The sequence below is a fragment of the Drosophila arizonae genome, chromosome X (assembly GCF_054131065.1).
Source record: "Drosophila arizonae isolate 15081-1271.41 chromosome X, UAZ_ARI_1.0, whole genome shotgun sequence".
Lineage (NCBI taxonomy): Eukaryota > Metazoa > Arthropoda > Insecta > Diptera > Drosophilidae > Drosophila > Drosophila arizonae.
Window position 1 is genome coordinate 12463178 of NC_142927.1, and position 16770 is coordinate 12479947.

The window sequence follows — 16770 nt, forward strand, 5'->3', positions numbered from 1 at the left end:
TATATAAATATATATACACATACATACATAGATATATATATGGATATATATAAATTGACAATTTGTTTGCATTTTGTGAATTTATATAGTTTAATGATTTATATATAAATATATATCTATATATGTACTATATGCATATCTGCAACAAAGCAAACATATCAAAATAAACATGCATACATTTATATATACATATGTTTGTGCAAATATATATATGTGTGTCTAAACTTTGTAATTATTTATTTGAGTTTTATTGTATTTTAACGACTGCCGTCGAGGGCTTCTATTCGTATTGGGAAATGAAATCGTAACGCAGCACTGAGGCACTATAGGTCTCTCCAGCATGCGCCTGCGGCTTTTCAGCCGTGCGTCCTGGCAGGTGGATAAGCACATCCGCACCGACAATGCTCTGCAATCGGCTGCTGATCTGTAATAGTTTTCTCAATTTGTTTATGTTTCGTTTCTCATCAATATTTGCTTCGACTTTACCTGGTTCCCATTGATTCTGGCACACAACTTTCCATTAATGCTGGTCACCGAGGCGCGCATATATTCAGGACGGCTATCCAGATCGATGACATCATTGAGCAACTGCAAGGGAGTTAATGGAGATTCTATTAGGCTGTTGGGAAGGTATGGGCATAAACCTGGTGCAGATGCAGTTGGAATAACTTAAATGCATCAACTAATAATGCAAGGAGCCTAAAGCTAAGCTGATCAAATACATTCTAATGCAATGATTAGAATAGAATATAATATATATATATATACATATATTTAATAGTAGCTGATCAACATTCAAGTCTGCAAAGAGAGCTAGCACGATGCTATATGCATATAAAGATAACACAAATTACCAAGATAAACAATTTCGAGCATGATTTGCTAGGTGAATTCAGTTTATGCCAACTTATCAGCCACGTTTATCTATGGCATCATCATAACTAGGCGCGCCTAATCTACATTTTAGCTTAGTTTGCTACATAAACGGAATTTCTTTATGATTTTAAAGCATTGACGCGATAGCAAAAACAAAAACAAACTTAAAGAAAAGTTTAAATATTTAAAGTGTCTTTTAAAGTGTTTCTTATCGCATTTTGGAAGAGGCTCTAAAAAGATTACGTTAGCGCGTCATATACATATGTATATACAAATATGAGTTGATTGATCGATTCCTATCATCTGTCATAGTTGAAGGGCTAATCTAATCTACCTCAAGAATTATATACAAATTGCAAAGCAAAAAAGTTTCAGAATTTTACATGTTTCAGAGGCGGGTTTTACACTTACTGAGATATTAATTATGGGCAGGGGGCATTTGACACGCTCCCAGCCATCGGCCCAGCGGAGGGCGGGCAAGGCGAACAGATGGAATGTGACAAAGGCGGACACCGGATTGCCGGGCAGCCCGAAGAAGTATTTGTTTCCTCTGCTGGCAAAGGTCATCGGTTTGCTGCAGATACAAGAATTCAGTTAGCTAATTAGATAAGTCTTCATCGTAATTGCAATCGTGACCAACCCGGGCTTCATGTTGACGCGTCCGAAATGCAATTCAAACTTTAGCTCCTCCAGCACTGGCTTGATGTAGTCCTTGTCGCCCATCGATACGCCACCGCTGCAAATGACAAAGTCCACGGTGTCAAACAGTGTGGACAGGGTGCTCCTGATGGTGGCCAAGCTGTAAGATGATTTAATTAGTATGTTGGTCTATATGGTTCATATAGTTATGATCACCCACTCGTCGCCCAGCACAAGCTTCTGCGTGCAATCGAAGCCAAAGTAGAGCAACAGCTCCTCCAGCATTGTCGTATTCGAATCATAAATTTTGCCAGGCACTGCCGGCTGGTGGGGTGCCAGCAGCTCGCTGCCGGTTGAGATGATGCCCACTTTGGGCTTGCGCCGCTGCTGCTGAAGGCCAACGGAGGCCAGCAAAGATTTGTAGACAACGGGCGAATAGTCCGCAGCTGGAAACACTTTGTCACCCTTGCGCATGTCGTGGCCAATAGGACTATAAGAAATTGAATGTAATGAATATAGCCAAACAAAATTGGATCAACTTAGGTCTTACCGTATATCCAGGCCAGCTTTTGGTTCGACCAGTATATCAACAAGACTCTCTTCGCCATATTTGTCGCGCTGCAACAGTCGAGTGTCCTCCACCTGGACAACGCAGTCCGCGTGCGTCGGCACCGGCGCGCCTGTATTGATCTTGAAGCACTCATCCTCCTGCAACGGATGCTCATTAACCTGCAGTTGAATTAAAGCCGTTAATAGGCTATCCACTGATATGTATGGAGATGGACTTGACCTTATCACCGGCAGCAATGCAATCCACGACTCGCTTGGTACCCGAAAAGCCAGTAGATTTCATTGCATAGCCGTCTTTGATGGACGCCCGAAAAGGAGGTATATTGACTGGTGAGCGCAACTGGTCCATCTGTTGCTTGCTCGCGTTGCTGCGCTGCACCACGCTTAGTATTGTGTCCAGTGCCTGATGGACGGGCACCATGGGAAACGGCGAATTGCGATCGACGTCATCTCCAGCGCCCGTCTTGTGCGGACAGACGTGATCACGCTTTACAGGCGAAGGCACTGCAGCCTCACTTTGAGCTGTGCCCTGAACCTCGGCGTGCGTGCGCGCCACGAGCGCCACATTGTTGCCAATCAGATGGAGGGCATGTGGCAGCAGTTCGCGTACCGCCTCAAAGCATTCAACCACAGCCTTTTCGCTGCCTGGAAAGTTCAACACGAGCGTGTTGCCGGCAATTCCACAAACGCCTCGTGATAAGGCAGCAAATTTGGTTTTCTTCAGAGAGGTCAAGGCGATAGCCAAGGTCAATTGATTGCAGTCCTTGTCGAGCAGTGGTTTAGTCGCCTCAGGCGTGACATCACGCGGAGCAAAGCCAGTGCCTCCGGTGGTAATAATGACGCGCACATCATCTCGATCGATCCATTTGCGCAGTTCGCGCTGTATCAGATCACGCTCGTCGGGCAGTACGGCGGCTATCACCTGCGAGTTGTCAAAGGATTCGGCAATTAGTGCCATCAAACGTGGACCACTGCGATCCTTAGCCGGCTCATGGTAACAGGTGTCACTAACTGTAATCGTAATCGAGTTGTGAATGCGGCTGGCCAAATATTTGAATATAGCTTACTTGTTAGAACTCCAAAAGTAATCGACCTCATGGCTACATTTATATAATGTGAGTGAGCATGCAGCGCTTGTTGCTTTCAATTAAATTGTTTAATATAGCGTTTAGCACTCTCTCAAATAATTGTTCGATTGCTTTGACCGTTTTGAGTGGGCCCCTTTTAGATCTTTTTTACGAAACGAGTGTGTACACACTGACAGTTCGCCGTTTGAAATATAAATCTGATTTCATAGGCGAAATATTTATTTACATCTATGTATGTATGTATATAAATATATTTTTAAAAAACAATCACTTGCGCTAGTGATCTTAGTCTTACAACCCCTATTCCATCACTTAGTAAAGCTTTTAGAAGCTCCTCAAAAGAACTTTTAGATCGCTTTGGCTGTTTTAAGCGGCAAAGCGCCTATGCATTTTTAGTACGTTTTTACAACGCTGAGTGTGTAGCCACAGGTTGTCCGCCGTTAGAAAATTGCAGCTTAAAACCATACATTTTTATTATATACAAGTACATATATATGTACGAGTATATATAGTAACAGCCGGCATAATGCTAATGCTTATGGTTTATTTACACTATAATATAACAATACAAAAAAAAAAGGGGGATATTTATCGTAACAATGAAATGAATGTCACATTGCTTCACTGGCCGTTTTCATTTAGTAGGGATCTCCTTGGCGCGTTCCTCTACCAGTGGATCGTATCCGGATGCCATTTTCTCCTTAAACTGTTCATATGTGCGTTTACGGTCAAAGTGTTTCACCCATTGACCGGGACAGCCTTGCTCGAATGCTTTACGCATTTTCTGGCAGGCACTTGGCACCTTTTCACCGCTTGTTGAGCTGTGCTTGGGCGCATTCTCGTCCAGACACTTCCAGTATTCGTCACGCATGGCCCAACACTTGGCGCGTTCCTCTTTATTGGGGAAACTCATTTTTGGCAGTGATTAAATTATTGATGTAGTTGACTTTGATTCCCGTGCCGCTAGTCGGTATTTTCTTTTCAGATGTTGAAGGCGATAGGCACTGTCTCTTCACACACTATGTGGCCAGTCAATATATCTATTTATCAACAACTCAAATTGTGTTTAATGTTATTTATTGTTTAACAAATTCACAAAAACCAACCTCAAAATTACAAAACATACAATCGCCGACACAGTGTGCCCAGATGTTAAGTACTAACCATAACAGCTGATTAGACAGAAAAAAATATTCAATGCAGTGTTGCATTGGATATATCGGCGCTGCAATTCAAATGACTGGCCGTTAACAGTTGAGGTAATAAGACAACGATTTCGCTTTTATTACAATTTATTTGATTTAATTAATATCTCAATGACTTATATTTAACATTATTGGTATTAAATTTCAACTAATTTTTAAGGTGAACTACTTAAATAAATTGTATATATTCATAAAAATTTTAATTTTTTTTAAATAACGAAAATGTAAACTAAAAAAAAAAAGAAAAAAACAGAACAAAGCAAAACAATAACAATAATAATCATAATGAGTAGTGACTACTTAAATTCTAAATGGTGTGCATCGAAACCGTTATACATATACCATATGTAAATGTCGCTTAAATGTTATACAAATTACGTATAGAAAATGCTTTCCGAGTGCAAATGAGAGCGCAATAAATGCTCCGTTATTTGGACTCTAAAACACCTACGTCTAAATATATATATTTATGTAAATTTTTTTTTTTTTTTGTGTGCATGACACAATTCAAGTGAACCCTAGGAACACTGCAAATCTCAATGCGATGACAGTGTTCGTGTTCTCTTTTCATGGTACAGCAATAAAAATATATATTATTAGTATAAATGTATGTAGATCGTATAACTAAGCTTGGGTATTTGTGTATGTGTGTGTGTGTGATATTACATTTCAGCAATGATAACTTATAATTTTATTCATATTCCTAGTGTACATACATACAAACATATAAACAATTTATATCCACACTTAAGTATATATATGTATAATGTATGTAATGTTTGTATAAGTATATGTATGTGTTTAGTATATGAATTCTCAATATTCAAGTATTATACATTTCTTACTAGCTGTTGATGTGATTCGTTAGACGCAAGGATATGATTAGAACTGAAATGAATGAAGTGCTCACATCTAAAAATGCATTGCAGTCAATGTTTCTTTTGTTTTTTTTTCCTTTCTTGTTTTTGTTTATTATTATTATTATTACTATTATTATAGTGTGTTCTATTCCTGTAGTACCATGTCTAGCCATAGTAGCCCCTGTACTCCTATTAAGTTGGGGTCTAGTTTGGGTATCTTTGAAAGCTTTTCCAGGCACTTGTGGCTAACGAGCGCAAAGCTTAATTTGGCCAATTACAGTTACTGTTAACTGTGTTAACACAGTTAACAGTAACAGCTCTGCTTTGCTGTTAAGACTATGAACAAAACACGGCATTGTTCTCAATAGGCGACAGCAAATACATTTACAATAGACTTTGTGTGTGGGAGTATGTGTATGTATGTATGTGTGTGGGTGTGTGTGTGTGTAAAACATGTTTTAGCTACTATCAGTACCGTATTAAGCACAAACATAAATTACAATTCCGATTCCGAGTTTGCTATGCATGACATATAATTATTATTATAATTTTTGTATAGCTTATTTTTGTATATATATATATATTATATATATATATCTATATTTTTTTTTGCATTTCATTTGTGGCTAAAGCAATTTTGCTAAACATGCATAAAAAATAAAATACAAATGATAGTTATTGTTAAATTTACAATTAAATGTGTATGTGTTGTTGTTGCCGCTATTGTTAATTTATTAATGCTAATTGTCTGCCTTGAAATTTGTTGAATAATGCCAAAATATATGCAAACCCGATATATAAAATACATACAATTATATATGTATAAATTGCTTGCCTTGACTAGTTACAAATTCTCAGCATTTCATTTTCCTTGATCGCACAAACATATATTATATTTATATAATATAATCTAGATACATAAGTGCGAATATATATATATATATGCATATATATCTACCAATTCATATATACACATATATGTATATAAAGGCATTTATGTATATATAAATGTATCTGCATACATGTATATTTGCTTAAACATTCTGTATTGCACAATGTGACATGCAGCTTAATATTGAACCGAAAATTTAAAATAAACATAAAATGTAAATACATAATTATCTCATAAAAACAAATGCATAATAAAAACAAAGTAAATAATAGATATATAGATATATAGATATATATACATATATATCCGTATATCTGTGTGTATATATGTATAGAGCTATATGCATATATAAATGGTAACTAAATTAAAAATCTTGAAACATTTGGCAGTCGAGGACCAACAGCAACAAAAATCAAAACAAATTAAGAATTAAACAGAAACTTCTAAAGTTATTGCCATACTTTCTTGAATCTTTTTGTTGTTGTTGCTATTGGAACTGATTTTCATTTTCTAGATATATATAAGTATATACTCATATATATCGTATGTATGTGTATGGCGCTCTTTTGTGTGTGATGCTTGGCAACTTGGCTTGGCCAAGAAAGTCACTGTCTCCGTTTCCATTTCTATCACTATATCTATTTCCCTCTCCGTCCTTGTCTGTGTCTATTTCCATCTCTATCCATGTTGTGTGTGCTTGAGTGTATGTGTGTGTGTGTGTGTGTGATTGTGCTAGAGTGGATTTGGTATTGGTATCATTTAGTTACCGCTGCTCTACCATAACTGTCACAAACTACAGCGCTGGCTCCTTGACCAGCTGCTGCTGCTGCTGCTCGAGTCCTTCATCTGTTGCCTCCTCGCCAGCTGCCGGCGATCCATTCGAACTGGAGGGTGTCTGTTGTGCATATTTGCAGGAGGCTGTAAGACATTTACAGCCGGCGCCGCCACGCTGACTGCTGCGCTGTTCGGCGCGCCAGAACTTCTCGCCATAATCGTAGCTAGTCAAATGGAACGAAAATGTAAATAATAAGTGCAAAGCGGATGTATAATGGTTACCAACCAGATCTCCTCGCCGGATTCGATGTCGCGACAGGCGAAGAAGGCAATCTTTGGAAAGCGATAGTCCTGATGCTCATAGAAAACGCGCACGGGCAATATGTTTGGCTCGCACGAATGATTGAAGAAACGACTTATATTGCCGTAATAGTTGGCGTCGATGCAATGCCCGTTGTCCAGATCAAAGTAGTAGCTGTCATCGGTCCTCCGATCTGCCTCATGGGCCGTCAGTATTTCGCCCGTGTAGCTGGCCACAAAAGTGCCCTTGGGCACATTGACCAAGGCACGAACGCCCCAGCCCTTTGTCGGCTCCTCGCACTCGACAATCTGCAGCGGAACCCGAATGCCATTCTGCACGACGCGATTCTTGCAGGACAGCTGCAAAAGGAGAGAGCGAGAGGGAGAGACATAACAGAATGAGATTTTTGCATTTTGGCCACTTTGACATTCACTCTACCTGATTGCAGCCGCAGACATCGTTGCATTCAAATATCACTGCCGGATCCTCGTAGTTAAAGTCACAATTCAGGCGACCCTCCGCCGTATACCAGTTCTGTGAGGACGCCCCATTGCATTGGCACTGATCACTGCTGCAGCTGTCCAGGCACGAGCAGATGCGCATCTGTGAGACGCGCCTATCGATTTGCACCGAGTTCTGCAGTATGATGCAATTGACAATGTACTTAAAGTCGGGCCACATCAAAGCATCGGCCTCGTCCTCATGCTCGGACATGGTCAGCTCGTTGCGCACCGCTTGTATGGGACGAAGTTCGCGCCCGTTCGAGGCATCTGCGCAGACGACCCGAGTGCGTAGTCCCAGCGGACGAAAGCTGCGCATCTGCATGTTGAAGCCAACGGTGCGACCGCATTCGGAGTCCTCGTTCGGTATGCAATCATAGGGCAGCTGCTCCGCCTTATTCTTAATCATCAGATCGGCACCGTTCGCTATCAAAGCGATGCACATCCGTGTCACCGAATGACGACACGCAATGTGACTGCAAGAGAGATGCACAATGAATTAGGAATCGAGCTGCAATCGCATGTTTCTTTCCACTCACAGCGGCGTATCGCCCTCCACATTCTGCACATTGCAATCGGCGCCCGCCTGCAGCAGCACCGTTATCGTCTCCAGTCCATCATAGCGCAATGTGGACCAGTGCAGCACCGTGTTGTTGTCATTGTCGCAAATGTTCGGATCGGCGCCATGATTAAGCAGCAGACTGTGAAGAGGGGAAACAACATAAGTGATAAATTTACATAAATTCTAAAGCAATTCAACAAGTAACAGACTGTTATCTTGCTGCTGTTAAGTTGATATGTCCAGCTGTTAACATAATGCACAGCTGTTAATATCGTGCCTATTGATATCTGTGATTATATAAATTAGCTCGATTTAGGGATTTGCTCGCACCTAACAATATCCTTGTGGCCCAGCTCAGCTGCCCAGACCATGGCTGTCCAGCCACCCTCATCTTGGGCATTGATGAAGGCCAGAAAGTCGGTAATATTACGCGAACCGCGATAACTATCCACAATCAATTGGGCAGCGTCCAGGTTGCCCAGCTTGGCAGCAATGTGCAGACTGGTCATGCCGTCGGGACCCTGCAAAATGGAAAGATACGAAAGTTATACGAAAGCCCCATAGAGTTCGCTGCGTGGAGGACTCACCTTGATAGCCACATCGGCGCCGCACTGCAGGAACAGGTTGAGCATATCGCATTTGTCGTTCATCACAGCACACATCAAGGCCGTGCGGAGCTCGCTATCGACAATGTTGACAAAGCCCTGGGAGCTGGCGCCCTTGCACAGCAGCAGATAGGCCATTTGCAGGGTGCCCGAGTGGGCGACCAGGTGCAGGCAGGTACCATTCAGAAATTCACGCATGCGCGTCATTACATTGTAGTCGGCGGCTGTCGAACAAGATAGATTAGACCGATTCGAATATAAATAGTATGATCTATCGTATGATCTACCCAATATCTCGGCCACGCGCTCCAGATCGTCGTTCTGCACGGCGTAGTACATGTCCCGGGAATTGAATTCGGTGGTGACGCGTCCACTGGACGACACAATCCGATCGCGCAGCACCACATTCATCACAGACTCCGGTATGAGCTGCTCAAAGTTGATCACATTCAAGGCCTGCCCGGAGGCACTGCCGCCATTCGCCTTGCCTCGCGTGCCATTCGATTTGGCACTGGCCGCCTTGCCGCGCGCAGCACCGCCTGTTGCTGGCTTGGCAGAGCCACCGCCGGCGCCAGTCGCCGACTTCGATCCAGCACCCGCTGCATTACCGAATTGCGTCAAATGCGATGAGGTGGTCAACTTGGCGGGCTTTCTACAGGGTGAAGTGAAGAGAGAGTTAAATTAATCTGCCATGGAATCGGGCGGAGTCGAGGTGAGCTTACATTTTAGCCTTCTGTGCGGGCAGAAAGACGGGCAATGTTTGGCATTTCATGGTCACCGTGGAGGTGCGCTCAGGCGTGTCCAAGCCGCAGTGCGGACACTTGAGCACCAGCAGCGGACTCATGAAGTTGCCTGGATTTGTCGACTGCTGCTGCTGGGCATCGTATGGGCTGTTGAGTATGAAGCGCTGTGCGCAGTCCGGATGAAAGAAGTGCTGCTGCTTGCACAGCACGAATTTGCCCTGCAATCAGAGTTGCGATTGATTAGTGTGACTGATTGATTGATTGACTAGCTGTTGCATGTTACCTGAGTGCAGAAGATGCCACAGCCGGCACAGCAGTTGTGCGCCTGCAGGCGCTTCTTGTGCTCGTCGCAGAGTATCATGTAGCCGACGCGCTGGCTGGGACGCAGCAGATTGTGCACCTCGGCGGACAGCTCGTTGCAGCAGCCGATCTTCTGCTCGTCAATGTTGTCGATGGCACAGCAGAAGGACGCATCCGGCGCATTGCGCGCGTAGTACTGCGAGCTGCGCTGGCACAGGCAAATGAATTTGACGCCAGCTGCCGTAGGAGACCCTGAACTGACAGCGGATGCAGCTGCTGCGGCGGCGGCTGCCGAGGTGCTGGCTATGGCATCGCTGGCATCATTCGATGCCAGAATGGCGCTGTTCAACGTCTGCAGCTGGCCGTGCTCCAATGTGGTTGCAGCTGCTCCAGCCGTTGCCGCTGCTGCTGTTGCTGTTGCTGTGGCATTGTTGCCACGAGCTCCTATGCGACGCGTCAGCTTGGACGACGCAGCAGGCGTTGCGGGCGGTGGCGGCGGTGGCAGCTGCAGCGACTGCTTGGCACCAGCTGTTGGTGGATTGGCGGCCTCCTTGGTGGCGTTGCGCAGGCGCAGCGTGACACTCGGCTTGCCCACCTGGACGCGCGTGGTGGGCACGAACTCCTCGTTGTCCGTGTTGGAGCTGTCGTTGTCGCTGGCCTCCTCGCTGTTGTTGCGCTTCAGGCCCAAGTGCTTGAGGTGCTTCTCCTTCTGCTTGGCTAGCTTGCGCAGCTGCTTCTTGTTCAGCTTGCGCTCCTCGGGCGAGCGATTCGCGTTCAGCTTGGCCGACTTGATGTCGCTCAAAAACTGGTCCAGATCGGGACTGGGACGAACGCGACTCTGTGCCCGCAGCGCCGCATCCGAATTGTCAATGTCGCGCTGCGTCTTGAAGAGACGCTTCTTGACCGCATTCGTGCCAGTCGGATGCTGATCCAGTCCGCTGCCGCCGTCCGACTTATCGCTCTTCTGCCTCGACGTTGACGAATTGGAGCTGTAGCCCTGCAGCGGCGTCTCGAACTGCAGCCCGCCGTCTGCCTCCGCCGCAGCCGTCGAAGTCGCCTCCCACTGGGTCAGCCGTTCGATATGCTTCGTCTCGAACTCGCAGCGCAGCTCCTCGTTCTCCAGTATCTTCGTGGTGGGCTTGATGCGTCGCTTCGAGCGCTTGGGCAGCTGCTGCTGCTCCGCGCCGCTCGAGGACAGCGCCGATGCAGCACGCTTGCCGCCATTGGACAGCGCCAGCGTGGCGGCAGCAGAGATGTTTGTGGCATGAGCATTTCCGTTGCCGCTGCTGTTGCTGCTGCCGGCGCCGGCTGCAGCTTGTGGCACGCTCTGTCCGCTGACATTGGGCGGCACTGGTATTTTGGCTTTGCGTCCGCGCTTCTTGGGCGTCTTCTCGTCCAACACCACAGCCATGGATAGTTGGTCAACAGCTGCTGCTGCTCCGCCCGCAGCACCCGCGCCTGCTCCAGCTCCTGCTCCTGCCTGGTGTATGGGCAGCTCACTGGCCGGCAGTGGCTCCGATTTGATCTCCTCGGCCCAGGCCTGTGCCTGATCCACACGATTGCCCAGCCGTACGCTGCGTCGCATACGTTTGCCATCGCCAGTGGACGCCGCTGCCTCCTCCTCCTGCTGCTCGGTCTTGATGCTCACCGTGGGCACGTCTGGCATCAGCGGATCTTCCTCGTGCAACTTGCGTTTGCGTCCCACTTTGCGCTCCACTGCAGCGGCCTCCTCTTGCAGTGGAGCCTCCTCCAGCGGCAGCTCTGCCTCGGGCTTGATCTTCTTGGCACGTCCACGACCGCGCTTAGGAGGGGGCGGCGGTGCAGCATTTGCGCTGATGCTGCTGCTGGCCTCGCCCTCATTGAGACTTGGCAACTTTTCAGGCTCCTTCTTCACATCACTGGAAGTTTCCTCCTCTTGTTCCGGCTCATGCTCTTGCTGCTCGGGCCCATGCTCCAGTTCCTGCGGCTCCTGCTCTTCAGTCGCCAAGGGTGTTGGCGTCGTTGTGGGCGTGTCGGTGGGCCGCGGCGTACGACGCAAGCGACGCGTGCTGGGCGGAATCGGTTGTCCCTGTAGACCAAAGACCATGAAGATAACAGATTAGAGCAAGTGGCAAATGTTAAAAACAACAGGTGCTAATTGGTCTACCGCACACACACACACACACACACACACGCGCACACACAGATACACTCACGCCATCCATACGTAAAGTTACAACTTTCCTTGTATTTCATTTGGTTGATCCAATTCTTGCATTCGATATTCTTCAGAGCAAATATATTTATTTTAAAAAATAAATATATATGAGAAGTGCTCTCGCTCGCCTTCTCTCTCGCACTAAGCATACAGACATATATATGTGAATGATTATATGAGGTCCTGAATCGTGCACACATCTAAGCAGGCTCTTTTCTTCCATTCGGCTAGTCGAGTGCGGTTGCTGTTGGCAACGGTTCTTACAAAACACTGCCAGCACCTGCCAGAGGAGGAGAGTTGGCTTGGGGGTGGACAACCCCCGGCGCTGGCAATGGCTACCTGCAGCCCCTAATCCCAGGCCCCCGTGATATCTCGGATGCTTGCTCATTAAGGCAAACGCAAAAGTCTCTTCAAATTTCATGTTACAAATTACAGTCGGCTCTCATTAAGTGGCACCGATATTTCGATTAAACTTCTCGACTGATTAATTGATTATTGCCTTTTTATTTATTGGAAAACTGAAACAAAATATTCTTTTTCTTGCTGCAATTTAATATATTTGTGTTTCGTATATTGAAATCTTAAATGATGTTTATTGTCATAGGCCATGTTCGAAATAAAACGCCGCTTAAAAATGGCTTTCGATTGGGCATCGCAGTAATAAACAAACGAGTTTAAAAGCCAGGCAAACGACTTCTATATTAAAAAAAAAAAAAAACACACACACACACTCAATTTTAAAGACCACATTTAAGCGTAGTTTTAACACCTGACTTTTTTTGGGGGGAAGGGGGGGGGGTATTACATGCATGTACATTCGTCTGAATATTTTAAATATATTTCAAAGTTTTTTTTACCTTAACTTTGAAATATATTTAGCTAATTGATAAAGTGATCGATAATTCGATGATATTGCAATTTATCGAAATCTTAATTGTTTAGTAAATATGAATGTACATGTATTTATTTAACTAATGTTTTTATCTAGCACTCAACATAATCTTATTTCTTTTTATATATATTTTATCATTTGTTTATAAAATTGAATTGCTCAAATACAAGCAACATCAATTTAGTCATGCCTGATTTCTTATCATCTGCCGAAACTCTTGGCAAAATTGTGGCATATAGCCAACTCACTGGAGTATATAAAAATGCTGTTTATTTAAGCACAAAGATGTATGTGTTAATTTATTCATTTTTGCATATATGTACATATGTACATATACATGTATGTAAATAATCTGTGATACAATAAGAATTTGATTAAATAATCTTTTGAATATAATTTATCATATTATTGATTTTTTTCTGCTCTTAAATGTTTTGCAGAAAGCACAGTAATGAAGGACTAGCTGCACGTAAGTACATACATACATATAAATGCGCTCACATATATATACATACACACATACATAACTGTTCTTTCGATCATCAATGGCCACTAAAATACTATGGGAAGTCCCGTCCTTTTTTGGTTCCCCCTCCTTTTCCCCATCGTTTTAAAAAAAACGAGTTGTTAGTGCTGTCCAATTCTGTTCAATTGTCGGCTATCGGCGCAGAGTAAAACGGAAAGTGAATCAAACAAACTACAACATGAAAAGAATTCGAGACTTTACTAATACACACGCACACACGCACACACTCGCATTTTCACTCACACAAAACAGTCACATACGTATATGCATGCAAAAGCACACGCGCATAAAAACGAATACACTTACGTTTTTATCAGCATTAACTTGTGCTTGCGCTGTTGTTATTGTTGTTACTGTTGTTATTGTTGCTATTGGCACACCAATGTCGACGCTGTCAGCAGCAGCAGCAGCAGCAGTACCAGCTGCCGCATTCGTATCTGTTGCGTCAGCAGCGGCGTCAATAATGTCGGCGATGTTGTTGCTGCTGTTGTCGGCAGCAGAGCTGACAACAAGTGGAGCGACAGGCACTGGGGATGCCGTTACCGTTGCCGAAGATGCTGCGACTGTAGCCGATGTGACCTCGGCTATTGCTTCTGTTGTTACAGCTGCCGCTGCCGTTAGCGCTGCTGCTGTTGCAGCAGTGTCTGAGCTTACTTCATGCTGCGCAGTCAATGTTTGTTCCTGCAGCGATTGTGGCAACGGCTGTTGTTGTTGTTTCTTCTCCGAAAGCTCTTTTTCTTCCTCTTTGGCTGTTGCATTTGTGGTTTCCGTTTCAGTCTCAGTCTTAATGCCTTCACCAGATGAGGCTGCTGCTTCTGCTGCTGTTGTTGTTGTTGTTGTTGATACGGCTTCAGCTGCAGCGAAAATTTGCGCAGACGACGTTGCCAACGCAGCCTCAGTCGCTGTTGTTGTTGTAGTTGTTGTTGCGTTCTCTACAGCGCTTTTGCACGCTTCCTGCTCCAATTTGACTGCCGGTGCTTCTTCTTTTTCAATATTGTCTTTGCTTTTACCTGACTCGGCTGCGCGCTCAGCAACGCTAGCGCCAACGTCAACATTAACATCTATATTATTACCGTTTTCACTGTCGGCTGCTGCTGCTGGCGTTTCGTTAGGCGGCGACGTCGCTGCGGCTGCTTTTGATTCCGTCGCGTCTGCCTCTGCCGACGTCACTCTGTCTGTTATTTCTGCATGGGCGACGCCGCTGTCGTTGTTTTCGTTGACGTCGACGTCAGCGTTAGCGTCAGCGTCAGCGTCCACGTCGCTGGCCTGACTTTGGCTTTGGCTCTGGCCTTGAGGTTGCTGCTGGGCGCCGTCCGCAGTTTCCGTCTCGCATTTGACGGCCGCATCGAGCAACTTTGTCGGCTCTGGTGGCTGCTGCTGCTGCGCTGCCTCCTGTTGCTTCTCGTGCGTTTCGTCGCTTTTGATGCTCTGTTTTTTGTCCTTATCCTTGCAGGCAAATTGATTGTTTGCCAAATTGCGCCACTTTACGGTCTTATCCTCGGCCAGGTCCAGATTGAGCAGCGTACCGCCCTCGGCGGTGCTAGTGGCGCAGTCGCTATTAAATGTGCTCGACATGCTGTTCAACAGCTCTGCGACGTCCGTCATTTTTTCTTTGTTTTTGTTTTTTTAATTTTGATTTTGGTTTTTTACTTATTGTTTCTGCGCTTTTTAATTTGTTATTTGATTTTAATTTTATTTTGATTTGCAGTTAATTTAAGCTACGCTTGTGCTGCAGATGCGCTGCTGCTGCAAATAAGCGCGTGCATAAAAAATATGGAATCAATACTTTGGTATTCACCACGACACACGGCATCGATACCAGAACGGAACATAGCAGAGAAGGGAGGGGGGCAAATAGAGGAGGGCTAAGCTAATGACGATAAGATTTCGACTCGCAGCAATTTATTTAACTCTGCATTTTCAAACTAAATACGAAATGAAAAGGCAGTGGCAGTGGCAGCGGCAGCGGCAGCGGCAGCTAATGCCAGCGACGACAATAAGCAGCAAGCGCTGCTGAGAAAGAGTGCAGAGCAATAACAAAAACAATATTGTAGACAACCCACTTGTCTGCCGACAGGAGGCGCCTTTCTATGAGCAGGGGCAGCGAGCCCACCTTTCGTAGGCAAGGGGACACGCACACCGAGGCACAAAACGCTCGCACATATACAGACGCACGAAGCAGCGGCGCGGTTGGAGTTGACGTTGACACCATAAGACGACGTCGACTGCGACTGCGGCTGCGAAAGCGTCGCTTCAACTTTGAATTAATTTTATAAATATAAAGCAAATAATTTCAATTGCAATTTACTGTTTTCACGTAATTATAATTTATTAATTATTTAGCCACGATAAAAGCGAAAACGTAAAAAAAAACCTCTGCTTGCCTTCAACCGATTCTGATTAGCTCACAACATGCTGTTTTTTTTTTTTTCATTTTTTTTTTGTTGTATGAATATGGCCAGCTTTATTGTTGTTTTACTTTTCGTCTTGCTCTTCGTCTTCTTGGTGCTGGCTGCTAAACGACCGTGGTGGCTGCTCTGCCGCTGCTCTGCAACTACTAGTGCTGCTGCTGCTATAGCAGTTAAACATAGTTGTATTTGTATTTGTAATTACTTATAATTGTTGATTTTGATTTTTCTTTTCAGCTGAGTTTTTTTTAATGATTCCTCCCAAAAGCTAGATGCAAATTGTGTACTGTGTTGCTTTCTGATAGCTGATATTTAAATTCGTCATTTTCACACCCAGACACGATGCGAAGTCAATTTACAGTCACACAAAACACTGCACATTTCTGCAGTTTTCGATTTGTACAATATAGGTAATTATGATTTAACTAATATTTGTTGTTACAAAAGAAAATAAAGAGAAACACACACACGCACGCACGCACACTTTGTTTTAGGTCCGTCCGCCGTTATACGCCGCCAGCACATACTCTGTGCGTAACTCTCGGCGAACCGTCTTCGTCGTTCGTTCCTCGCACGCTCTCACTGCTGCTGTTGTTTGTCTGTTGATAGCTATGTACATTTACATGTTTCTGGTATTACGTTTTTTGGTATTTCTATTTGGTATTTCGGCATTGAATTATTGCCCATAGAATAAAGATTGCCATAAATACCCTTTAATGGGTACAAATGCATCTATTCTTTTCGAAATTGCAATTAATGGCATAGCTTTGAACTTTTACGCATGCAAATATTTATTCATGCAAGAAGTATCGAGGACATACTGAAATTTATT

The 16770-nt window shown here is 44.5% G+C and overlaps 3 protein-coding genes across 13 annotated transcripts; all 3 read right to left on the minus strand.

The window, feature by feature from the left end:
* Positions 1-210: 210 nt before the first annotated feature.
* Positions 211-3488, minus strand: cin (Molybdenum cofactor synthesis protein cinnamon). Its single transcript, XM_018016418.2, has 8 exons — positions 3153-3488; positions 2306-3096; positions 2066-2244; positions 1736-2005; positions 1517-1675; positions 1288-1450; positions 487-588; positions 211-424 (listed from the first exon to the last, which is right to left on the minus strand). The coding sequence occupies exons 1-8, from the start codon at positions 3181-3183 to the stop codon at positions 281-283; spliced, it is 1839 nt and encodes a 612-aa protein (XP_017871907.1). The 5' UTR covers positions 3184-3488; the 3' UTR covers positions 211-280.
* A 209-nt stretch (positions 3489-3697) lies between these two features.
* Positions 3698-4365, minus strand: LOC108619741 (cytochrome c oxidase assembly factor 6 homolog). The gene is made up of 2 exons (XM_018016489.2): positions 4280-4365; positions 3698-4213 (listed from the first exon to the last, which is right to left on the minus strand). Exon 2 carries the CDS (start codon positions 4084-4086, stop codon positions 3808-3810), a length of 279 nt encoding a protein of 92 aa, XP_017871978.1. The 5' UTR covers positions 4087-4213; positions 4280-4365; the 3' UTR covers positions 3698-3807.
* Positions 4366-5054: 689 nt separating this feature from the next.
* On the minus strand, positions 5055-16565 carry G9a (histone-lysine N-methyltransferase G9a). Of its 11 annotated transcripts, none has more exons than XM_089475812.1 (11): positions 16421-16565; positions 13837-15273; positions 9899-11983; positions 9595-9833; positions 9160-9524; positions 8855-9096; positions 8598-8788; positions 8245-8406; positions 7644-8181; positions 7191-7564; positions 5055-7128 (listed from the first exon to the last, which is right to left on the minus strand). In XM_089475812.1, exons 2-11 carry the CDS (start codon positions 15133-15135, stop codon positions 6924-6926), a joined length of 5700 nt encoding a protein of 1899 aa, XP_089331938.1. In that variant the 5' UTR covers positions 15136-15273; positions 16421-16565; the 3' UTR covers positions 5055-6923. The 11 variants fall into 11 exon arrangements, with proteins under 11 accessions (XP_089331938.1, XP_089331937.1, XP_089331943.1 ...); XM_089475811.1 differs by having other exon boundaries at positions 13837-15276; positions 16421-16546; XM_089475817.1 differs by having other exon boundaries at positions 13837-15189; positions 16421-16540.
* Positions 16566-16770: the final 205 nt, after the last annotated feature.